General features: G+C 34.1%; 2 protein-coding genes across 6 annotated transcripts; one reads left to right on the plus strand and one right to left on the minus strand.

Annotated features, from left to right (window-relative positions):
- The first annotated feature begins 707 nt into the window (after positions 1-707).
- On the plus strand, positions 708-16,511 carry LOC129893334 (alpha,alpha-trehalose-phosphate synthase [UDP-forming] 1). Of its 5 annotated transcripts, none has more exons than XM_055968840.1 (19): positions 708-946; positions 1,112-1,184; positions 4,807-5,235; positions 5,378-5,475; positions 5,646-6,034; positions 7,135-7,249; positions 7,438-7,539; positions 8,685-8,835; positions 9,573-9,661; positions 9,748-9,796; positions 10,799-10,899; positions 13,326-13,513; positions 13,930-14,047; positions 14,625-14,804; positions 14,884-15,006; positions 15,083-15,170; positions 15,352-15,482; positions 15,554-15,652; positions 15,943-16,511. In XM_055968840.1, exons 3-19 carry the CDS (start codon positions 4,857-4,859, stop codon positions 16,321-16,323), a joined length of 2,781 nt encoding a protein of 926 aa, XP_055824815.1. In that variant the 5' UTR covers positions 708-946; positions 1,112-1,184; positions 4,807-4,856; the 3' UTR covers positions 16,324-16,511. The 5 variants fall into 5 exon arrangements, with proteins under 5 accessions (XP_055824815.1, XP_055824816.1, XP_055824818.1 ...); XM_055968841.1 differs by having other exon boundaries at positions 708-912; XM_055968843.1 differs by having other exon boundaries at positions 708-1,184; positions 4,838-5,235.
- A 420-nt stretch (positions 16,512-16,931) lies between these two features.
- Positions 16,932-20,346, minus strand: LOC129893336 (trifunctional UDP-glucose 4,6-dehydratase/UDP-4-keto-6-deoxy-D-glucose 3,5-epimerase/UDP-4-keto-L-rhamnose-reductase RHM1). The gene is made up of 3 exons (XM_055968846.1): positions 20,127-20,346; positions 17,763-19,386; positions 16,932-17,681 (listed from the first exon to the last, which is right to left on the minus strand). Exons 2-3 carry the CDS (start codon positions 19,335-19,337, stop codon positions 17,232-17,234), a joined length of 2,025 nt encoding a protein of 674 aa, XP_055824821.1. The 5' UTR covers positions 19,338-19,386; positions 20,127-20,346; the 3' UTR covers positions 16,932-17,231.
- Between the last annotated feature and the right edge of the window lie 5,279 nt (positions 20,347-25,625).

Consider the following 25,625-nt stretch of genomic DNA (forward strand, 5'->3'; position numbering starts at 1 on the left):
ATGGGCAATCTACTGTAAATATGAGAGTATAAAAATATTGAGAGAAGTAACCTTACACAATTCACTCGGAATACAAAGAGGTTCCTACAAGTGCTAATGTAACACTTGTGTCTCATCATTTCCCCCTCTACACAAAATGGTCAAAGCCCCTGGAACTACATTTTGTGAATGCTACCAGGTAAGAAGAAATAAGTCTTTATTTGTAGAGTCATAAACATTTTCCAACGAGAAAAAAGACTATCCAAATATGAAGACTTTGTGTTTTTCTTTTAGGAAAAGAAAAACTCAATATACTAGAAAAGTCCAGGCAAACACCCAACAATTAGATTGACGAACAAGGAGCCCCCACATGGCGTGTGAATCCAGCCTAGCCAAATAAAAAAATAAATCTTGAACTTTACTCAACGATAGTTCACGAAGGACAGAATTGCTCAAGATCACGTATTAGGAGACACAACTTTAATACATAAACCCAATATAATATAGAAAAATTTAAATTAGGATAAGTTTTGTCTTAACACTGTGTAAAATAATAGATTTTAGATGTAATTCAACCATAAAAACTAGCTTTAGAGATTTGTTCAAGTCATATTAAAAAATTCATCCATTTATTAAAAGAAGAAGTGACGCGACGTGTGTCGTGAGAGTCTCCACAAGCATTTATAAAGGGGAGAGGAGACATCCTCATCTCACCCAGCAAAAATGCTTTTTCGCGATTCTGAGAATCTTAGTAGTAGGCTAGTAGTATAATATACTCCTCTCATATGCGCGCGCACGTACATATTTCACTTAAGCAAAAAAAAAAAACATAAAAAGCTGCCTTTAGCTAGCTTTTAGCCTCTTCTTTATTCGCGAGCCTTTTCTTTCTTAGCCTGAAAGCTGCCTTCCTCTTTCTCTCCCTCTATAACATCGGTCAGTCTATATACTCTACATATATGCTCTACAAGTAATGATCATTCATTCTCTCTTTCAATTTAAGCCACATTTCAAATTTCAGAATCTAATCATTCATCGCTCTGCTTCAATTTATGTGTGTCTGTGTGTGTTGTTGCACGATTTTTTCATGATTGAATAATCTGGATTTGAATTTGCGATCGCTGAATCGGTGCAGAAGCACTTTCTGTGCGGTGTTTGAGAATTCTAAACAATCATCGTCTCGTCGTCGCTCTGTGCTTTAATTTCAGGTAATTTTTTCTGCGCGGTCATCTACTTTTAGAATCTGTCTAGTGTGTATCTATATATGTGTATATGTATATGATGTTGCATGAAATTTGTAACAAAATTGCTGAAATTCTGGTTGGATATAAGCTTTATTTTGTAAGCATAGGGAAAGAGGATATGAATCCTTTTGCTATATATACTCGTTCTGTTTTTTTTTTCTTTCTGTCTGCGCAATTTTCTGATGAAGTGTGTATATATATACTATATATAGAAGTGTATATAGATATCCTTGGACATGAAATAGAAAAAAATTGTTTCGTCAGATTTAGGAGTATTTGATAAATTTTGAATTTTGAGGACAGAAAATAGAAGTGTATCTGCAAGGTGACGTAAAAAAGGTGCTCTGGTAGTCCGCCACTCCATCTTGAATGCAGGAGCTGTACAGTGTTGTGCTTGCCCACTCAACTTGCCAAATTTCAAAAGCATGAAATTGTTTAACTAAAAACATTTAATAAAATAAACTAGATATTTTTAGTCTTACTTGATTATGTGGATTGTAGAATTTAAAAAATATATAAACAAAATATTATAGCCAAAGATAGATTTATTTGAATTTTGAAATTCGAAAAGTATTGACACATAAATTTAGACGGAGGGAGTATAAAACTTATAACTTATGGGTGTGTTTGGTACAAAAAAAAAATATTTTCATTGAAAAATATTCTTTTTTGAAAAATTAGTAGATTTCTTGCTTATTTTTTAATATTTGATAAGTAAATAAAAAAATATTTATATATAATCCAGCAAAACATTATGAGGATGAGATGGGATGAGGTGAGGGATCAAGGGTGGTGGGGGTAGGGGATGGGACAATAAATTTGAAATATTACTTATTAAGCTTGTTTTTTCAATTTTCATTAATGAAGTCACATCTCTCAATTTTTTAAGGAACTTATTTTTCTAAAAAAATAGATTTTTCAAAGCATATAAAACATAAAAATATTTGTCTCCATTCCAACACACCCTATATTATGATGAAATGTTTATATATATTTTAATACAAATATAAAGTCTAAACCAAAATTATTGTATTCATCTAAATCCATACCTAATATTATAGTATCGTCCCTGGAATTAGTCTGTAAATGTCACATCTCTTTCTCTTGTGTTCAATCCACTATTCCACCCTCCACTTTATTTTCCACTATACTGTTGCAAAAGAGAGAAATCAGAAAAGCTTGTGGATTTTTTGTTTTTGCTCTCATGTGGGTGTTGCGGAAAAGATTCGGTTAGTTAGAAAGATTGATGTTAACGCTAATGAAGCAAAACATTACCTCTTAGTTTTAATTTGTTTGTAGTATTTTAATTTAATTTACGATTTTTGAATTTTATAATTTTAAAATTTTTAAATATATTAAAATATATTTAAATTTTATAATTTTAAATATTTCATACTATCATGTATTTTAATTTGTTGTAACAGATTAATTAATTTATTTTCTATATATATCACTCCTACCAAATTTTGATTATTAGTGTTACTTATTGACTCTTGTCTCATGTCATTGAAATTATTTGTTAAAACTTTTACTAACAATTATGATTATGTTGAGAATTTTTAAAAGCCTCAGACTTTGCTGGACCCACAATTATATTGGTTGGTGAGACAACGCTACATTAACATGGGTCCCTAATGCCTTATAGAAGGAAAATCATATTATAGATTCTTTTTCAGATATTTAAAACAAAGGAATTAATATATTAACACAAGGCAGTAACTCGAAAGGGTAATGCAAAAGAGGATTCGGAAAATTGGTTGATAAATTGTGTATACTTAGATCAACCAATTTTCCTTTAAAAACAATATTTTCACTATTATATAAAATATGAAATTATAATTTTATTTAGATATGTAATTTTAATTTCATAAATTATATTTTTTCGTAAATATGAAAAATTCACAAGTTGTGAAATCTATTAGAAATTTTTTAATTTTTTTATAATCTTACCAAATGAACAAATCATATTTCATAAACAAGATATCAAAATATTCTAAGGCGCCACATTTATAAATCACTTATCTTCATGTTCCTTTTATAAATAATTTTATAAAAATCTACTAGTTAATAATAGTAATAACTAATTATTTTTTAATCTAATTATTTCACATAGTACAGATATTTCTTCATGCCCGGAGTTCTTTTATGTAAAATTTAAAATGGTGAATTTTTTTACAACATATAAACTTATGGGTCAATTATATATTTTTTTAAAAAAAATAATTTGAAATTCCAAAATCATATTTTTAGGAGAATTTGAAATTTGAATCCCAAATTATATATTCAAATGCTGATTTAAAATCATGACTTTATATGGCACACCTCCAAACATAAGCTAAATTTGTTGTGGATACGAATTATCAAGAAAAAAAATGAAAGTTCCCGAAGAAGGGTTAATTTTTTTTTTTTTACTTATCTACCTTGTTTATTGTCAGTGTTACCAAAATAATAAAATAACAAATATATAGCATTAATCAAATGAATAATACTTTGATAATCACCATGAGTTACAATTAGAGGTGTGTCAGATGCACTAATCTCGTATTAATTCCTGACTAATCCCTAGAATATGCACTCTTCCGTAAGCGCTGCCAGGCTTTTAAAATACGAATCTCAAAAATAAAAATCTGTGTGTATGCTGCATGGCTGTAAGGCTTTGTGTACCTTTTAAAACTTACACGAGGATTCGTCTGCTCTTCCACTCAACTCTCGCTATGATAATTCTCTGCCGCTGGAATCTTTATATATTCTCCTTCTTTCGCCTCCTCAAGATTACCAATTTGCTCTCAGAAATTCATCCATCAAATGTTAACTCTTAATCTTCACTCATAATTATTCTGATCGACCTTTTCTGGTATTGAGGTTGACATCAGATTAGGCCAGAACTCTCCTCCTTGTTTTGGCATCGATTTTACAGGTAATTTGACCCAGTATGGATTTGATTTACTGTGGTTTCTGAAATGGGTTAATTAGATAGGATTGTTTACCTGTTACCATCTTTGTGCCTTGTGGCTTTTATATAGCTAGCCGAAAGATTAGAAATCTCAATTTTACTTCAGGCGCGTTTGTTTTTTTATTGGAACGAATTCGGGTTTTTGATTTTCTGCATGCAATGTGTTTGTGCCGGTGTCCGCTTTGGATTTTGCTTGTTTCCTTGAACTGAAGTTGGGATACCAAATGAATTTGTATAACGTGGTTAATTAAAAATCTCGGATGCAAAAAGTCAAGACTCTTAGGTGGTAGACCCATTTCCCTAGAGAATTCTGTGGATCCCATTTCCCACACATTATCTCTTTCTTAATATAATTCCTTTTTCTCTAGTTGTGATTTTCAACATTTTTGAATATTGTATTTATACGGGTCTAAATGGAGAAACATGGTTAGTGAAGTGGCGCAGTTGTTGTAGTGGTTTATTCATGCTGATGTCCTATTCACATATGTTAAAATTGGCTGAGCAATTGCATTTCCACTGTTCATACTTGAGGCTATTGTGGAATTGTATAAATTCTTATATCATTCACTCGGGAGTTTCATCTTTTATCACCTCTCAATTTGTTCAATCAAGATGAAAGATGGTTATTTCCAGGGACACCATAAATCTATTAAATTCATCATAGGAGGTCTTGTTCTAGACAGATGCCCGGGAATAAGTATAACGGAAACCAAGCGGTTGGTAGCACTCGATTGGAGAGGCTATTGAGAGAAAGAGAGCTAAGGAAAAGTAGCAAAGTTTCTCATTGTCCAAACGAATCTACTGATAACAGCAGGGGCAACGAGCTCTCTGACCATGATTTTCGCCAAGGAGAAGCTGATAATGGAGGAGTTTCATATGTCGATCAGTACCTGGAAGGAGCTGCACAAGCATATAATGAAGGATGGGAGCGGCCTGATGGAAAGCCCACCAGACAACGACTCTTGGTTGTGGCAAATAGGTTACCTGTCTCTGCAGTAAGGAGAGGGGAGGAATCCTGGTCTCTGGAGATAAGTGGTGGAGGTCTCGTTAGTGCTCTTCTTGGTAAGCTAGCTTTGTTTCAGACATTTCTGTTTTTCCATTTTGACTCTTATTGTTTAATTGAACACTAATTATCTATTTTGGGAGTTCCATATTCATATTGTTAAAAAGAGGGTCTAATAGTTCCGTAAATAATTTATTGAAGGTGTGAAGGAGTTTGAGGCTAGATGGATTGGTTGGGCAGGTGTGAATGTGCCAGATGAGGCTGGGCAGAGGGCACTTACTAAGGCACTGGCAGAAAAGGTCTAATACATCAGTTCTTCATGTTTTTGCCACCATATTGCAGTTTACCACACTTCTCTTGCTTTTTTCTAATTTAGCAATTTGGAGATTGCTTTACTTTTTTGTCCTCCAAGAAGATTGCTTAGCCTATGTTTTGCATTTGTTTACCCTTTTGATTCTGTTCCCTGTAGAGGTGTATCCCTGTGTTCCTGGATGAAGAAATTGTTCATCAGTATTACAACGGTTATTGCAACAACATATTGTGGCCTCTTTTCCATTATCTTGGACTTCCGCAAGAAGACCGCCTTGCGACTACCAGAAGTTTCCAGTCTCAGTTTGCTGCCTATAAGAAAGCGAATCAAATGTTTGCTGATGTTGTGAATGAACATTATGAAGAAGGCGATGTGGTATGGTGTCATGACTACCATCTCATGTTCCTACCAAAATGTCTCAAGGATTACAACAGCCAAATGAAAGTCGGTTGGTTTCTACACACACCCTTTCCATCCTCAGAAATACACAGGACATTGCCGTCTAGATCAGAGCTGCTCCGAGCAGTTCTTGCAGCTGATTTGGTTGGGTAAACCCGTTTGAACAACCTATTCTCCTGCATAGCATCTAACAGCTAACTTTTCATTTTAGTTTAACCTTCATAATTTTGGAGCTACTGTCTGGAAATAGTTGGTGGGACCTAGAGTATGAGATCCCTGTCTGTCTTTGCTGAGAGTGAAAGTTGACGTAGTGAAATGCAAGGATCTTGAATTCTAAGTTTGTGGGTTCTCATCGTTTCTTTACTAGAAATAACATACTAGGGGTACCGTTTTTGCCTCTCATTAACTTTACTTGGTGAGGCATTTCTTGAAAGGTATGCTTTGGCAACCCTTAGTGTGATTATGCAAGACACTCAAATCAATAAGGTAAAACTAAACAAGTCTGCATATTAAAGAGATCTACATCAAATCTAAATAGCAAAGAGTGTGATTCTACTATTTTAATTGTCCATCAGTTCTCCAATCATTAGTGTTGAGAATAATTGGTGTTCCTTGAATATGCGTTATTACTTTTTGCTTCTAGATCAATTTTAGATGCTTGGAAAATTCATGCTGAAGTTAGTGATCCTTTTGTTGAATTATGATTTTCTAGGATATTTGGATTTAGTTATATTGAAATTGAGATGCTTTCAACTTCCAGTAACTTTTCTAACTACATGTAAAACGTGTACCTATATGCATTCAAATACAAGTTTCCACTTTTGGTTTGGAGTGCAGTCTCAAGAACTTTTGTGCATCCAATGTCTCCTATCAGAGCCTTCTTCATTTTTGGTGAGAGGTTCTCCATGTATAAGATGGAACATTCTTTCACTTCGTTGATTGTAAGGCTTCAGATAAAAGTTTAAGTCAATGTGCTTCTTTCCTTTTTCTAAAATAGGATCCTATTACTTAATACTGAAAACTTGATAGGGTTTGGGACCAAACCGGTTTATTTGAAGCACATCTTGTCAATTTAGAAGTAAAGGAATATGCCAGTCTGTATGTAATGAAATTCCTTTGGACTTTGACCTATACTTGCATAGTTTGATGATTTTAAATCATTTTTTGTTACTCAAGCTAGGAATGCTAATTATTTTTAAGGATTTTTATTGATCTTCTAATTGATCTATATTCTAAATTTACTTTGCAGTTTTCATACCTATGACTATGCAAGGCATTTTGTTAGTGCATGTACTCGTATCCTGGGACTTGAAGGAACTCCTGAAGGAGTAGAAGATCAAGGTAGACTGACCCGCGTTGCTGCGGTATGTTGAAGTTTAAGTTTCTGCACTTTCACTCCACGGTTCTTCTTTAAGAACTTCCCTAATCCTCATCTGGGCGATTTCATGTACTTAGCCTTGTGAAATATCTGCTTGATTTCTTTCTGAGCCATTTTAGAAATATCTACTTTGATTTCTTACTGAGACATTTTAAATTATTCCTATTCATACAGTTTCCCATTGGTATCGATTCAGAGCGATTTATTCGAGCACTTGAAGCTCATCTAGTTCAGGAACACATTAAAGAACTGAAAGAGAGATTTGCTGGGAGAAAGGTATATCCCTCCTGCTCTGGATCCTCTCATCTGACCTAGTTTTTCTTTTATGGCATTATATCATTTTCATGAAGTAAGAAATATCTTGTTGTTTTGTCTGATTTGTATTTGTTTGTTTTTACAAGCTACATGCATGATGCATCACATTGGGGAGAAACCTTGAGACTTTCTTCACCAAATTCACTGTCTACTTTTAATTGTGAAATCTTGTCCTTGAATTCGGTCAACGTCGTATTTTTTCTTCCGATAATTCCTTAGGCCAGATTTGGTCATGACCTGGATCCATCTTGGGCAATTTTACCATCTTCTGAAAATTATACCTTATGTCGTTCAACCAAAGATTGATAATAGTAATGACTCCCTTTTCAAACAGCGTAGTTCTGATCAAATGTGGGCTACATAAAATAGTACGATATTTTCAAATCCTATGGCGACCTGTCATCACTATATTTTCATGTGCTTTAATCAAGCAAAATTTTTCCAGTTCACTACACACCAGAAGGGGTATCTTAAAGGCATAATAATAAATACATGTTTGTGTTATTTTAGTTGGTATAGTTACCATTTAGAGAGTCGGATGTTTCTTACTAAAACTTCTTCTATTTTCGAAGAGTAGATATCTAAATGTTGAAATTGGACATAAATAAAAGAGAGAGAAACGGAAAAAGGAAGAAAGAGAGAGATTTGTTTGCGTTTGCCAGGAGTAGTTGTGTTCTGTTGTTTTGGTCTTCATGCAGATGTTACTTCTTGGAATTTCCATGTGGCTTTACTAGGGTTAGAGATTTCCCCCCACTTTTCTGTTTATACGAAGTCCACAATCCCTTTTTTCATTAGAAGGCAAAAGTTTATTTCTTTCTAATTCATGAACACTTCAATTTTCCATAGGCTAACTGGAATTTCCTCACCCTTGGTTGCAAAGGTGTCAGCCTAGTGTTCTTGCTAACCATTTCTTATGTTGTTTTATCATTTTTATGAATATCAAACTCATATCACTTTCTTCTGTTTTGCTTGTAGTAAGATAGGAGGATGACACTTATATCTACTGCAGAATGTTATGCATTGGCCATTCATTAGAGATATTTAATTGCATGTCCTAGAAACTTTTATACTTGATCTTAGTTTTTGCTAAAGAAATTTGATTACAGGTGATGCTAGGAGTTGATCGCCTTGATATGATTAAAGGAATTCCCCAAAAGATCCTGGCATTTGAGAAGTTCCTTGAAGAAAATCCGTACTGGCGTGATAAAGTGGTTTTACTTCAAATTGCTGTGCCAACAAGAACAGATGTTCCTGAATGTAATTCCTCGAGCAAATCCACTCTGAGTTCTTCTTTATGCCTTTAAATTAATTTATTTTTTTCCTTTTCTCCTATTATCATTACTTCCTTTAAGGTAAGTTTGCTTTCCATTATACTGATTCAGTACGGTCATCAGCTATTTTGACGGCTGAATGGAGAGGTTCCTAGGAGGAGAAGTTTTTGATTCATAAGTCTATTGGTCAAAGACTAAAAATTTTCTTTTCTAGGGGAAGCATCATGCATTCCTTACCAAACTAAAAATTTGAAAATCTTGTTTGATGATCTTAACGATCCAGACTTGAGGGCCCAGGAAAAGGACATCCACTAGCAATTCATCATGAATCTATTTAGTGCAGAATATAATGCCCCCTTCCTGTTGGCTATCTATGCATAGGAACCAATATCTTCAAACTAAAGCTTACTACATCTTGATGCATCTAATGTCCAGTGGATTAGATACTGTCTGCTGATTCCAGAAATGCTTCCATGAAAATGACATTTTATCTGATGATCCTTGATGACCAGCTTATTTGCCTTGAATTAGCTCAATTACAATTCAAAAGGGAAATTTCTAAATCTTAAAAAACTTAAATATCTTGGAACTCGTGAACCAAGTTTGACCTTAAAGACTGTCAAGTTTCAATGAGATTTACTTGGTCAAAAATGCAGATGTTTGTCATAATATATGTCCATGCTTGTATGATATTTTACTTGCTTTCACGTTATATTTTTGCAGACCAAAAACTTACCAGTCAAGTTCATGAGATTGTTGGACGCATCAATGGCCGATTTGGAACTTTGACTGCAGTGCCTATTCATCATCTGGTATGTTCTTTTGTCATATTCATTGTGCCTGAATACCGGACCAGTCTCTTGACTGAAATATGTATAATGTTGGTTTCTAAATGCAGGACCGTTCTCTTGACTTTCATGCATTATGTGCACTATATGCTGTAACTGGTAATTCCTTTCATCTTGCATTTAGTTCTGCAATTTTTGTATGGTTCTATTAGCAGCTTCCACTCGCCATTTGCAACCCCACCCCACCCCCAACCCTCTTTAGTTGCAGTACTCTATGCTATTTTGACATGTACTCATGCATAGTAATAGTATTGTTTCTGCTCATCTATGTTTAGTCTTCCTATTTTCTTCAATTCATTTGAAGGCACTAGCACATGCGTGTGCTCTCACCTTGTATGAGTCATACTGGAATTGGCATAAACTATGAGATGAGGTTAGCAGTGGATGCTTATAAATGAATGTCGTCCTAGTTAACATAGTTCTCTGTTAATACATATTAGAGGAAGGGTATATCTCTACATAGTTTTTCTTAAAGTTGTTTTCCCTTCAAGTTTGCTAATTTCTTTCTCTTGTATACTCACTTTCCAGAATTTAAGATAATTACTCTCACAAGCTTAAAATTCTTGTAGTTTCACTACTCTTCTGGACATTATAAATTAGTTTGACAATAAAATAGATTGATAGAGGCCTCTATATGTTCTCTAATAAGTCTGCATCATTCGGATTTCTATAAAAAGGATATCAAGCTTGCAGATCTGGAATTGGTTCAAAAATTTTATTCGCTAGAGAATGTTTAAGTTGTGCTCCAGCTTTGAATAAGAATGAGAGATAACCGGATAAGTATGATTTTGTCACATTTTGAAAACACATGCATGCCAAAGTCCAGATTTTCCTTATTGCCTCATTGATTTTTTAAGGAAACAAAGGTTTTACTAATATTACTTTCTCTATCCTATTTGTTATATTCTTGTTGGTTCAAGATTAACATGATGGTAAAATAATTTCAAATATATTAATCATATGCTATAAAATAATTATCGCAATACATATTATATGTTATTTATTGGTAATTCAATTGCTTTTTATTATTAGTTAAATCCTTATGGTAGTTGCATGACAGTTACTGTTGTATTTGACATTTTGGTAATGTCTTATTATCAGATGTAGCGTTGGTTACCTCCTTAAGGGATGGCATGAACCTCGTCAGCTATGAATTTGTGGCTTGTCAAGAGTTGAAAAAAGGAGTCCTTATTCTCAGTGAAGTAATAATCATATAACTCATTGCAATTCTATTTATGATACCATAATTACTAGTTTTTTTGTTTTAAGAAGTGTTCTATGTTTTCCAGTATTGTGAAGAGATAAGTTGAAAAGATTTTCTTGGCATAATCGTAAAATAGAAAAAACTAGAGTTATTCATATCAATTTTGTAGCAACTTTTAAGAAATTGTAGTGTTATGTTGTCCAAAACCTTGAAATTGTCTCGGCTCTCTTTATGTCCATAATTTTAAAATATAAATTTTCCAATCTTCCATCTCGTGCATTTGTTGTTATTGGTTGTGCTTATAGGTTGGTCCAAATTAGGTGATTCAAATTTCTAAGTAACCAAAACATCATTACCTACAACTTTCTTCAAAGGATAAGTTCATTCAAGCATCTGTTTTAACCCAAAAACATTGTTATTATTATATAACTAATCATTTGCACATACTCATACATCTTTTAAGTTAGGAAAATGTTAGCCATTTCTTGCCATATATACCTTCATTCTTATTGTCAAAAAACTTTTTGGTAAATATAAAGATTTAAGTAGATTCATGGTATATGCTTTTTGCGGACGATATAGTCCTGATCGATGAGATTCGTAGAGGAGTTAACGCTAAGCTGGAGGATTGGAGACATACCTTGGAGTCTAAAGGGTTTAAGCTGAGTAGGACCAAGACAGAGTATTTAGAGTGCAAGTTCAGTGAGACACCTCAGGAGGTTGGCATGGAAGTTAGGCTTGGTGACCAGGCCATCCAAAAGAAAAGTAGTTTCAAGTACCTTGGGTCTATCATGCAAGGCAGTGGGGAGATTGACGATGGTGTCACACATCGTATTGGGGCAAGGTGGATGAAATGGAGGCTCGCTTCCGGTGTGCTATGTGACAAGAAGGTGCCACCACAACTTAAGAGCAAGTTCTACAAAGTGGTGGTTAGACTGACTATGTTATATGGGGCGGAGTGTTGGTCAGTTGAGAATGTTGAGATGGATGTGTGGGCATACCAGGAGCGACAGGATTACAGGATTAGAAATGAGGCTATTCGGGACAAGGTAGGAGTGGCCTCGGTGGAAGATAAGATGCGGGAAATGCGACTGAGATGGTTTGAGCATGTGTAGAGGAGAGACACAGATGCCCCAGTGCGGAGGTGTGAGAGGTTGGCCATGAATGATTTCAGAAGAGGTAGGGGTAGGCCGAAGAAATATTGGGGAGAGGTGATTAGACAGGACATGACGCAATTACAGCTTACCGAGGACATGACCTTAGATAGGAGGGTGTGGAAGACTCATATTAGGGTAGAAGGCTAGTACATAGTCTCGTTATTCTGCCGTATTAGTAGACGCATTAACGCACTATAATTTCTTGTGCTCTGACTTCTGTTATTATCTTTCTATTACTTTTTATACTTTGATTACTTTATTTTATCTGTGTCGTTTTCGTTATTTGCGTTATTCGTTATGTGCTTTCCCATAACGCTTTGAACTTCTTAGCCTTATCTGACCTCTTTTTATGCTTCTTTTGAGCCGATGGTCTCTCGGAAATAGCCGTCCTACCTTGGTAGGAGTAAGGTCTGCGTACACTTTACCCTCCCCAAACCCCACGTTGTGGGATTTCACTGGGTTGTTGTTGTTGTATAAAGATTTAAGTAGATTAATTCAAAATTCTAAAATATCAAATTAAGTTCTACGATCATTTAACTAAAAACTTTAAAATTGAAAAAAACTGTTTACTTTTCTAATGTCATTTGATTATATAAGGAAATAATGAAAATTTTATAATATTAATTGTAACTTTGTATGTGTGTTGCAATTTTTCTCGGGATTATAAGAAGGGTTTTGCTGAAAAATTATAATTAATTGTGACTTCAGATTTTAAAATAAAAACTTGATAATATGGAAGAAGATCTAATGCATTCATATGTCTATATACAAAGAAAATTATAAATATTTATAGTAAAATGACTTGAAAATGATTTTTAATTTTTTGTAATATATGATTATTCTAATTATCATAATAAAAGGTTTTATTTTTTAAAATTTTAATTTGGGTTGTTCAAAAAGCTAACAAATTAGGTTAAGTTTTTATCTCTCATTAATTAGTACATATACCTACCCTGTTGGATCTGATTTTTCCTTATTCACATACATCCATTCTCTTTTTCTTTTTTCTTTTTTGTTTATGATAGTTCTATATACCATTTTAAACTCTATTTTTTGAATAAACTGTTTTTATTTATCCATGAAAAGAAATAGTTGAATGAGTTAAAATACTTAAATGGATAACTTTAGAGCTTTGCATTTAAAAAGGTTAAAAGATTGAATTTCAAAAAAAAAGATACATGAAATGTTATCATTAAAAGTATTATTATGATACTTTATTAAGTTTTGATTTTAGGTCTCTTATTGTATTGAGCCTCCATATTTGTAGTTTGCTGGTGCTGCACAGTCCTTAGGTGCTGGAGCAATTCTGGTGAATCCATGGAATATAACAGAAGTTGCTGCGTCAATTGGGCAGGCTTTAAATATGTCAGCTGAAGAAAGAGAAAAACGCCACAGGCATAACTTTCTGCATGTGACTACCCATACTGCTCAAGAATGGGCTGAAACTTTTGTGAGGTAAGTAGACATTAAGAGCGTAAAGCTAACATGGAATTTCACTTAATCACAGCCACTTATGAGAGAACCTCTTGAATTATTCTTCAGCCTCCTGTAAAAACACTTTCTGGCGGCGAAAGAGTAATAATAGTATAATACCATACAATGCGACCCCAACTGTTTTACTTTGGACATAAACACGATGCTATGCAATAAGACTTCTTGAAGAAGGTAGATAGTAGATAAGTCACTTCTTACTCATGTACAAGTTCATGGGACGATTCTTTTATCAGCTGTGCTAATCTCTCATCAGCACAGATGCTATAGGCACAGTTTAACAATTGTCCTGTTAACTGAGATTATACTTGAAGCTTTTAATGGGGCTTCTTTTCGATAAACTTTGTATCTTAATTAGTAACTAATCGTCTTCTTTGCAGTGAACTAAATGATACTGTTATTGAAGCTCAGCAGAGGATAAGAAAAGTTCCTCCCCGGCTTAACATCAGTGATGCAATTGAGCGCTATTCATTTTCCAATAATCGTCTACTAATATTGGTATCACTCGCTCCTCTTTCAAAAGAAATTTGCCTGAATTTTTTATTTATCCAGAAGCTACAGTTGACTACTGTACTTTCCTTAATGACTGACATTGATGATAATTTTTTGAGCGTTGAAGAGTTCATATATAGCAGAAAGTCTATCTATATGGCTTTAGATGATGAATCATGTTAGTGGCAAAATCGTATGCAAATTTGAATAGCATTCCAACTATGTGTTTGAATTTGACATATGCACCTGAGTCCAAGTCGGTGCTACTTTTTGTTTGCATATTTGAGTGAGGGATCTAAGACGCTACCATGATTAGGGGCCTCGATGATTCTGGGAAGGTGTTTTGGAGGAAACATGTCCAGTTAGTGGTAGACATTTGTGTGAAGGAGTTATACGTATGGTGAAGGATGAATGCAGCCTCCCCTGTCTTTCTGAGGGAACTTGAGCTTTCTCTGTGGAATCCTAATTTTGTTGGATAGTTATATATTTCGAATTCAATTTTCTGTTCTTTGATCCGTATATGCAGCAACTAGCTAAGTTAATGACAATTTCTTGACTTCATTATGGTGGTCCTCAAAAACAGGGTTTCAATTCTACACTGACAGAATCGGTGGATAACCCTGGAAGAAGGGGTGGAGATCAAATCAAAGAAATGGAACTGAAACTGCATCCTGAATTGAAAGAATCATTGCTCGCGATTTGTAACGACCCAAAGACAACAGTCGTCGTCCTCAGTGGGAGTGATAGAAGTGTCTTAGATGATGTACTGCCTTACAACTAGCAATATTTCAATTCCTTCATCTGTAGGGACGTTTCCCCGTGTAAAATTTGTACTTTTGCAGAACTTCAGTGAGTACAACATGTGGTTAGCAGCAGAAAATGGAATGTTTTTGCGATCTACAAACGGTGTATGGATGACGACCATGCCAGAACATCTAAACATGGACTGGGTTGATAGTGTAAAGGTATGATCATGTGTAGCTAGGTTCTGGCAGTGCATCTTTCAGCTCTAACTTCTCTGGTTCTCTTGACAATATTCAGCACGTCTTCGAGTACTTCACTGAAAGGACACCGAGATCTCACTTTGAACAACGTGAAACTTCACTTGTTTGGAATTACAAGTATGCAGGTGATCTTACTTTCATCATCCATTTCCTTTCAAGATAATTCAGTCATGCATTTCCTGTTTGTAGCTATTCAAAGTTTAGTCTTGCCTTGGGTGTTGTGTCAATTCTCTTTTCCTTTTTTCCTTTTTTCCTTTTTTTTTTATAACATTTCTTCTTTTGGGGGGTTCTTCCATGCCCTTTTAGATGTTGAATTTGGAAGATTGCAAGCTAGAGACATGCTTCAGCATCTCTGGACAGGTCCAATATCAAATGCATCTGTTGATGTTGTACAAGGACTCCGCTCTGTTGAGGTTCGAGCAGTTGGTGTTACAAAGGTGACAATTGTTTCTTATGTGACAATTATTTTTCCCAATCTTCGGACACTCATGTATATAAAAACATGCAGGGAGCAGCAATAGATCGTATACTGGGGGAGATAGTACACAGTAAAGCCATTGCAACACCAATTGATTACGTTTTATGCATAGGGCATTTTCTGGGGAAGGTAAATTCTTTGAAGCCTTCAAAATGTCCTCACTTCAAGTTAATATTGCTTTGCTGTGAGCTTTAAGCTTTAGAATTCAAATTTCAACATACCCACTGTCCGTTTAACTAGTTCCAGATTTTGATGAAGTAGTCCCACTAATCTTTCAAAAAAATTGAGAAATCAAAGTAGGGTAGGTTGATCATTTGCAACTACATTCTTGTTTTCATGTGTGCATCTTGAATTTTGATGTTGTTGTAAGCGCTGCCCATTGTATTGCTACACTTACGTCTGTTGCCTTTGTAATATAGGATGAGGATGTATATACATTTTTTGAGCCAGAGCTTCCTTTTGACTGCATTGGTATTCCAAGAAGTAAGGTCAGTGATGCACCAAAGGTGCCCGGGGAAAGGCGATCAGTTCCAAAACTCCCTTCTAGTCGAACTAGTTCAAAGTCATCTCAGAATAGGAACAGGCCAGTTTCAAACTCAGAGAAGAAAACATCCAATGGACGACGGCCCTCACCTGAAAATGTGTCATGGAATGTGCTGGATCTGAAGAAGGAGAATTACTTCTCTTGTGCAGTTGGCAGGACTCGTACAAATGCACGGTATCTGCTCAGTACGCCCGACGACGTCGTTGCTTTTCTAAGGGAACTATCTGGAGCATCTATTTCAAGTGGGCCATCATGAAAGAAAAAAAAAAGGATAGATGATGCTGGTTGCATCAAGTGATGAATGATCAGTACCAAGTTTTCGATTGAGGGAGATTTGTATGGGATGATATTGAATAAACGTTTATACCTTCTTTGCTTTGGATATAGATGTTTGAATTCAAAAGTCAACAAAGTAAAGAAAATAACCTTAAAGCTTGCTATTAATACTCCATCCATTCCAAGTTTTTTGTCATAGTTTTGAAAACGGACTAGAAAGGAACGAAAGACAAATAAATTAAAACGTGCAGAGTAATAGACTTTTTGAAACACACCTACCGAGCAACTCAAATCACAAGCCCTTGTCACAACAATTATATTTGGAGTCACACATTAACTTCAAAAGTGTCTTTTGGTGGACTATTTTATCAGATTTCCCATAGGGATGGATTTCGTTCAGGATTACACTAGCTTTGTTGTTGTATTGTAAGTTCACAAAACTAAATAAAAACAATCCAAACTAAACATACCCTTGCATTGTTTACTGCTGGAGCTCAACAAAAATGCTTCTATACATGTATTCTGCCTATAGAATACTGGCAAAATACAAAGCTACTTCCCAATCAAAACAACACAACACAAATGGAGTAAGAAACAATTCATAATTCCAAATATATTAAGATCCAACAAATCGACCCTTAGCATACCGTGCTGACAAAAGATGCATTGGGAACTCCTACACAAACCTCCTCATAGCACATTAAACATTATTAACTCATAGATAAACTGACAACAACAACCTAGTGTAGGAATTCTAAACACTGGTACGAACCTAAATATTTTTAAAATTATGGCTACTAATGATGAATAAGGACTAGACTAGAATATAAAGTCAAGTAGCATATTGATCCAAACCAGAAGTCTGCTCTCCAAATCCTGAGGCTCTTCTTATGCATCAGTTTTTCTATTTGGTTCAAACACATTTTTGATCAGTGATTCTTTAATAGACAGCAACTCAGGGAACTCCTTTTTCAACTTGGATGCGTCCATTTCATTGTTGCTGCGAGGTGCAACAATTACCTTAGCCTGCTCTTCCAATGTGAAGTTGGACCATTTAAATTCTGGGTTTATGTATTTCTTGTACATCTCCAAGATCTCGTTATGGCTCACAACACCAGGGTTTGTGAAATTCCATATGCCTGTGAGATTACGCTTTGCCATCTCGATTGAAATTGGAAGAAGCTCATCCAAAATTGTCATGCTGTTGGGAATGTTAACCACTTTATTGTAGCGGCTAATCTTGGTAATGAAGTTACGGGGGTTGTTGAGGTCTGAAGATATTGGCATCCGGACTCTGAGGGTGCAGACATTGGGGTACTCTTTCAACAACTCTTCAACCTGGTGGAAGAAACAAACAAAAAATATTAATATTTGTAAAAGATTGGCCACATGCAACACAGAATCTTAAGGAGTACTTACCATGGCCTTGGTCTTTGAATAGAAAGAACCGGTGAAATTGGGTGTATCCTCCTCTTTGAATCCAATGCCAGAACCTTCTGGGTGTGCAGCATTGTATTCAAATATGCAACCGGTTGCAAAATTCATCATCAGTAAACCATTCTCTTTACAAACATCTGCCAAGTTGAGAGTTCCAGCAACATTTGTGCGAATTGTTTCAGTCTTATGACTCTCACACCAATCAACATTGGGCCTACCAGTGACACCAGCAGCGTTGAATACATGTGTGGGCTTCACAGTATGAATGTCTGTCAAAAGTTGTGAGCGATCCTCCAGACGTCCCCTTCCATACTCGTAAGGAATTCCCTGTTTCTCACATAGTTTGCCTAGCAGACCACCAATCCACCCAGTCCTACCATAAATCAAAAACTTGTAAGGTGATTTACTTGGGGAGTTGCTGATCTTGGAAGCTGGAACTACCATTCCGGTATGATTGGCGTTTGCTAAGCACTCAGATGATCCAGTATCATCCTTTTCTGCTCCATCCAAATTTCTCTCTACCCCACCAGGCATCATCAGCATTCTAGGATGGGGAAGCAATGCCCCGGAGACATCTCCCCACCAATCAGGATTATTGATATACCAATCCATGGTTTTTTTGAGACCCTCTGCCCACGTGGTCCTCTCAGCCCAACCCAAGTTCTTCAACTTCTGATCATCTAGAAAATACCTCTGGTCATTGAAGGGCCTATTCTCCACGTACTGAATGCTTGCATCTGGATCCTTGTTAAAAAGATTGGATATATCTTTGGCAACATCAATCACTCGCCTCTCTTTCTTAGTCCCTATGTTATAAACATGACCAACATCTCCTCGGTGAAGAATGACTTCAAAAGCCTCAGCAACATCCTCACAATAGAGATAACTTCTAACATTTGAACCATCTCCGTGAATAGGAAGAGGCTTCCCATTCATAGCTAAAAGTATGAACTTTGGGATTAGCTTCTCAGGAAATTGATTGGGACCATACACATTGTTCCCTCTAGTGGTGATAACAGGCAATCCATATGATCTTCCATATGCCATAACAAGCATTTCAGCCCCAGCTTTCGTGGCTGAATATGGGTTTGTGGGAAGGAGTTGTGAGGCTTCATGGTTTCCTACAACGGCATCTTCATCAGTCTCTCCGTAAACCTCATCAGTGCTGACATGGATAAACCTTCTGATCTGACCAGTAACTTTGCATGCCTCTAGTAGCACGTGTGTGCCATAAATGTTGTTCTTGGTGAACTCAAAGCTATTACCAAAGGAGTTGTCAACATGGGTCTGAGCTGCAAAGTGCATTATAGTGTCAATGTTCTCGGTGATGAGAAGGTAGTTAACAAGATCAGCACTGCCAATGTCTCCCTTAACAAACTTAAAATTAGGGGAAGATCGAGAAGGGGAAAGATTTTTCAGGTTTGAGCAATAATCAAGCTTATCAAGGACAACAATCTTGTACTCAGGGTAACTCCGAACAAGGCGGTTGGCAACATGAGATGCAATAAACCCCGCAGCTCCAGTAATAAGTATATTCTTTGGGGTGTAGGTAGACATTTTGATGTCGAATTTCAAATATATTCAGAGTTTAATAGCAACTCAAACCCTGCAAAACAAAACAAGAATTAACTTCATCTAATCAACAACTGTCAAACCTAAAGCTTAAGAAAAGCATGAAAGAAAAAAAAACTGTGTTGCTCGGACACTTAAAAATGTAGACAGGTGGTGTTGGATTTCTCAAAAGTGTGTTTTTGGAGAATCAGACACAAGGTGCGCCAACATTTCTGGAGAGTGTGAGCAACATAAATAAAAATGACTTCTTTATTTAAAATAAATAACCAGGTAATCTGAGCACCAAAGATCAATTAAACCACTTCATGAATGTTGAATAAGCAAACATACACCAACAAAAACATTAACCAAAAACAAACTCCAGGAACATCAATAAATAATTTCCCTAGATCAGGGATGAAATAAACTATAGATATATAATACAAACCAGCAAAAATATCAACCAAACCAATTATGTAACAAATCACCAATTAATCAAGTAGACCATACGATTTCTCAATATGCATTCCAAAAAAACCCAAAAATTGATTTTTTAAAAAACATATCAGCACAGAAATCATCAGATCCAACATGGTTCTCTTAAAAACCCAACACTGCCATTATCAATTATAGATCTGGATTATTACAATGACAATAAGATGGATCAATGCATATGAGCATTTCAAACGCAGATCTAGCTAAAACCATGAACTTTTTAAAAAAATAATAAAATACCCAAATCATGAATCGTAAACAAGAATTAATATAAACCAAAAAAGATTAAGATTCGCTTACAGTTTGTTTTTTTTTGTTTCAGAACCCAATAAGTATCCACCCCGAACTAAAAAAATGGAGACGATTTTTTGAGATTCTCAATGAGTGAGAAACGGAAGAGACTTTTAGAGAGAGAGCGTGTAGTCAAGTATCTTCCTCTTTGTATATTTATACACGCAATTACCCTCAACAGAAAAGAAAAAATCTCATGCAAAAATCAAATCATCTTCTCCATATTTTTTACCAGAAAAATTAAAATGGAAACAGAGTAATTATGAGTTGCAGCGGGGAGGGTGGAAATTACTTTGTTGCCCTTGGAATGGTGGGTGAATTACACCACGCGGATTTTGTGGACATTTATTTGTGGGCTTGTAAATTGGGAACGGTGGTTGGTAAAACCGTTAAGTTGTTTTTATGTTTAATTAGGTAATTGCACTTTAATCCCTCGGTTATTGAAGTAATCTAGTTTTGATCTTTTTTTTATTTGATAAAGTATAGTTAGCTCCCATTTGAGTACAGCCGTCAGGGCTAGGCCAGTTGGGCCAGCTCGATTCAGTTCGTAATTTAATACGATTGGTTTAAGATTTGAAAATTTATTTTATCATATTCTTTAAAATTTTCTATCATTTAAAAAAATTACAAAAATTCCTACTATTTTCTATTATCTGATACATCATTGTACGTGATGAATTGATTGGATACATCACTTTACATGATGTATCAGAACGTCAGATACATCACTTTACGTGATATATTAGGACGTACGTGATGTATCCAGATTCTACCTAAAAGAAGCGATTTCATGTAATTTTTAAAAGAGTAGAAATAAAGTATAATTGAAAAAAAACACTACAGGATTTAGGTAAAATTTACTTAAGATTTTTAGAGCCCATTTAAGAATAGAGTTTTTTAGCTTAATCCGGATAAGTACACTATTCCGTAGGGCTTGAGCATTGTGGATTGGACTGACCCTTAAGTCAAATAAAAAATAATTAAAAATAAAATAAAATAGAATATTAAAACTAACAAGAAGAATCTAAACTGAAAGACTTAAACCATACATATAAATATTACAAAGTTCAAAAACATAAATACTAAAAATATTTTCTTGTGTAGTTGTATCCAAAATATTTACATAAAGTGAACGATTTCGGATTGAAATCATATAACCAAATATTTATTTGAAGCCAAACTTAATAAGTATTATTAAAATTATTTTATTCATAATTTGAACTTGATTAACAAGCAGTAAACACCATGTAACATTTATTTATATTAACATTTTAAAATTAAAACTATTAAAAAATATTCTTTTGCAAAAAGTGGGTTGGTCCGGCGTGACCCGTCAAAATAATGGGCATGTCCGGCCTCCCCCGTAAAGTTTCAAAGTCTGTATGAATTTAGCCCAAATAGGCTGAGCCAATCGATATTGACAGCTCTAGGTTTGAGCATAGATTTTAAAGTTGAAATTTGAAAATTGAGTTTTTGAAGTTGAAATTATGTTTTGACATATATTTTTCTTAGAAAAAAATTAAAGTCCTCTGAGTGAAAGTAAAATTTCTTCTAAAAATGGTCAACTTAAATATAAATTCTTTGTTGACGAATTTTCAAAATATGATCCTAAATATATAATCAAACATTTATTATTATTCTCAACAAATGGAGTAAAAGTACATTAACATACTTCCTTAATTTTAATTTATATGAAAGTGTTTGATTGAATATGAAGATTACAAGTGATTGCTAGTTAATTGTGGCATTTTTTTATTGGTTTGTACTTTATATTTACTGATAATTAATAAAGAAATCATATAATGAGTGTCATAATCACACTCTTTGCTGTGAATTTTAATATTCCATAATTATACAGACATATGATAGCTGTTTTCATTTTTGTCGCGATGTGTATCTTTAATTAAAGTGTGAAATGAATTTAATTAAATTATTTTTTGACTGCCAAAAGAGGAGGTAGTCAACAAGCAAGGAAAATATTTATTCAAACTTAATTTTATAAGTAGCAACTAGGAGTAATAAATACGTAAAATCTATATTTAATTTTACTGGCTCCTTAATTAAGGGTGGGGAGATATATATGTTGAATAGTAACGGTAATCCCCTGGTATAATATGATAATTCACACAAATTCATAGTGCCAACAGATAATTATATTTTTTTATATTACAAAAATTCTTTTAAAATTTAAGAATTTCGGATATATCACTTAATGTCTTGATATATCGCGTTCTAATTTCGAATATTTCACTCAATGTCCTGATATATTATCTTTGTTGATACAAGACACACATGTTCCAATACCGAAAGAGTGATGTATCCAAGAATAGGAGAGAGTAGCGATTTTTGTAATTTTTTCAAATGGTAGAAAATTTTAGAGAATATGGTACAATAAGTTGTGTATTTAGATAATTTTTCATATAATATTTTTCTGTGAGACTTTTCCTTTTTTTTTTATGAATAAAGATATTTTTAAAAAATAAAATTCAAAAATACATAACTCTAAGTATTTATATTAAATGTTAAATATAAGACATAAGTTGTTCATATATTTCCATAAACATAATCATTCAAATAAGATGTTAAACAATTTCATATACCAAGCATTTCTTTCATAATCCTCATTCCTCATAAAAATTGTTTGTATAAATATAATTAGAAAAAAAATATTCCAAATATGATGAAGAATAGATTGATTTTTCAAAAAAAAAGTCATCTGCTCGACTTATCTGAGTGTGTTTTCAAAATAGAAAAAAATATTTTTAAATAATTAATTATATGAGGAAATGCTAAAAATGTATCTTAGATGATAGAATTGCCAATATACAAAATATTGTTATTTTTTTTGTGTTCTTTGTAAACTAACATTATTATGGTGCAATATGAAGGGAAAAAAAACTATTTCTTGAACAAAACTCATGATTAATAAGGCCGTATTAGAAATTCATTATTTGTGAATCGTTTAGAAAGTCCTATTAAGGTTTATGAAAGAAATGTTTGGCTACATGAAATTAATCAACATCGTATCTTAGTGTTTATATTTATTAAAATATATGAACAGTGTGTGTATATATATATATAATAAATAAGAGCTAGTGCATATTTTCGTATTTTAAGTCATGAATAAGAGTCATATATGTTTACGTAAAAAAAAAGAGCCTTACTGAAAATTACTGCATAAAAGAATTATCAATTTCACTGAACATGTGGAGGGGTTTGTTTTCTAACCTTTAATGGGTTCAAATATAGTTTTCCCCTCCTCTATTTGAATTTGAATAAATCCTTTGATTATTTTTTTTAATAGCTAAATTTTTGTATGAAAAAAAAAAAAGTTACCATGCAATTCTGCATTCTATGAGAGAGCATAAACTGAATACACATTCAAGTATAATTATTTATTCGTATTTAATGTTTACGTCAAAACAAATGTTCACATGATATATGTCTTATTTACCTCATCTAGTACTAATTAATCAGAGATATGTAACTAGAATACGGATTATGAATCTTATATTTGTCTGAGAAAATATATTGAATATGTATACTTACTAATTTAGAATCCCATAAATTAAATGGACTATACTCTCAAACCACTATAAGTTTCAAATTTTAACTTTGCTTCCATATTTAACAATGATAAAGTAAATTAATTTGGTATAAACACATAATATAATTATTTTTTTACCATCATTAATGCATTAGTTTGTCATTTGGGGACCAAACTCCAAAGTAACCAATTTAACGTACTCATTTACACTATTAGAGCTGTTATTGATCAAAATTAAAATAATTAAATTTAATTGATGTTTAAATTATTGAAATTAAATTAAATAAATATATTTGTTTATTTAATTTTGATTCGATTTAGTTCAATTGTTTGACTATTGATTATATACAAAAACAAAATTAAAAGGCAATGTGAGATAATATAAAAATAAATCAATTAGCAAACAGACATATATCTACATAATTCACCATACGTATTTTTTTCCTTTCAAGTTGAGTCTTCACTGACATTGAAAAAAATAAAATCAAAATCGAAAGAGTCATCATGGATCATGCCCCCAAGTTGATTTCATTAAACTCCACCCCTTAAATTATAAATAAATTTTGATGAGAACATATATAAGATATTTTAAATATATATTTTTATGTATATATGTCACGACCCAAATTCGGGTGTGATGGCACTCATCTCAACCCACCGAGATAAGTCAGCCTAATACCCAACGAAAGTAGATGCGGAAGAAAAAGAAAAGAATCAAAATTTAACTTAAGCGAAAACACGTAAAAGAAACTCAACATCCCCCAAGATTGGTTGTCACGTGTACAAGCCACTAATTTATTATCGAAGTACGAAAAGAAATACAGTCACAATGTCTTTGTCTCTAGAATAGGACTAAAACATAAGAAAAGAGCAAGAGGTGTCCGCTAGATAGATGTGACAGCTACCTCGACACTCGGAATGATAGCCTCGGATGTAGTAGAAAATGCTAGAAGATCAAGCAGGTCCGGGCTCACAACCTACACAAGTGTGGAAGCAAGGGGTGAGTACCAAACAACACGGTACTCAGCAAGTGGATAACTAAAACTAAGCAAAGCTTAATAGATACAAGTACTCCTGTCCTCCCAACCGAACCTCCTTAACTACAACCTGCATAAAATCAGCCCAACTCTACACTTGTACAATAACAACAGTATTACAGTCTATAAATTCTCATCAATGAATCATACCAAGTCAAGTTCAACATACACAGAGCAATATAGGGGTAAACACAAATTCACAAATGTCAGAAAGGTGCAATGCAATGCAATGAAATGATGCATGTCTGTCCTATCGGTACACATCCGCTGAATCACAGTCCGGAACCCATGGGGGACATTTCTGTCCATGTAACCTGCCACGGAGCGTGTGGCCCGTCCCCTCAATATATATATCTTGCCACGGAGCGTGTGGCCCGACCCCTTTATTTCATAATACCTGCCACGGAGCGTGTGGCCCGACCCCTTTATTTCATATCATTTTCAGTCTCAACACAATATGTCAGAACCAATGCAATCAATTCATGTTCATATAATTCACGATAATAACATGACAACAACAATAATTTTTCCTATCTCACATCAGCATAGTGATTTCACAGTCCAAGATAAACCCATAATCACAACATATCAATTTCACCAATATATGTCATTAAATCACCATTTTATACCTCTCATCTCCATCTTTAAGGCCAATCATACAATCAATAACCAGTCTAATTTTCATTACTCTCCAGTACACCTAACATGGAAATACAAGCATCTATAAGCTTAAACTGAGGTTTAGAAATTCACTTGCCTCAAATAATCAAGAAATTACTTCGGGACTTGAGCCTTCCCTTTTCGTTGGGCCTCCAAATAAGTATAATCTAATCAAATAAATAACCACAATAAGATTTCGAGAAGAACAACCCCCATATTACTATATGTCTAACTTAGACCCAATCTATAGTCAATTTCATAATT

This window comes from Solanum dulcamara, chromosome 6 (assembly GCF_947179165.1).
Source record: "Solanum dulcamara chromosome 6, daSolDulc1.2, whole genome shotgun sequence".
In the NCBI taxonomy this organism is placed as follows: Eukaryota; Viridiplantae; Streptophyta; class Magnoliopsida; order Solanales; family Solanaceae; genus Solanum; species Solanum dulcamara.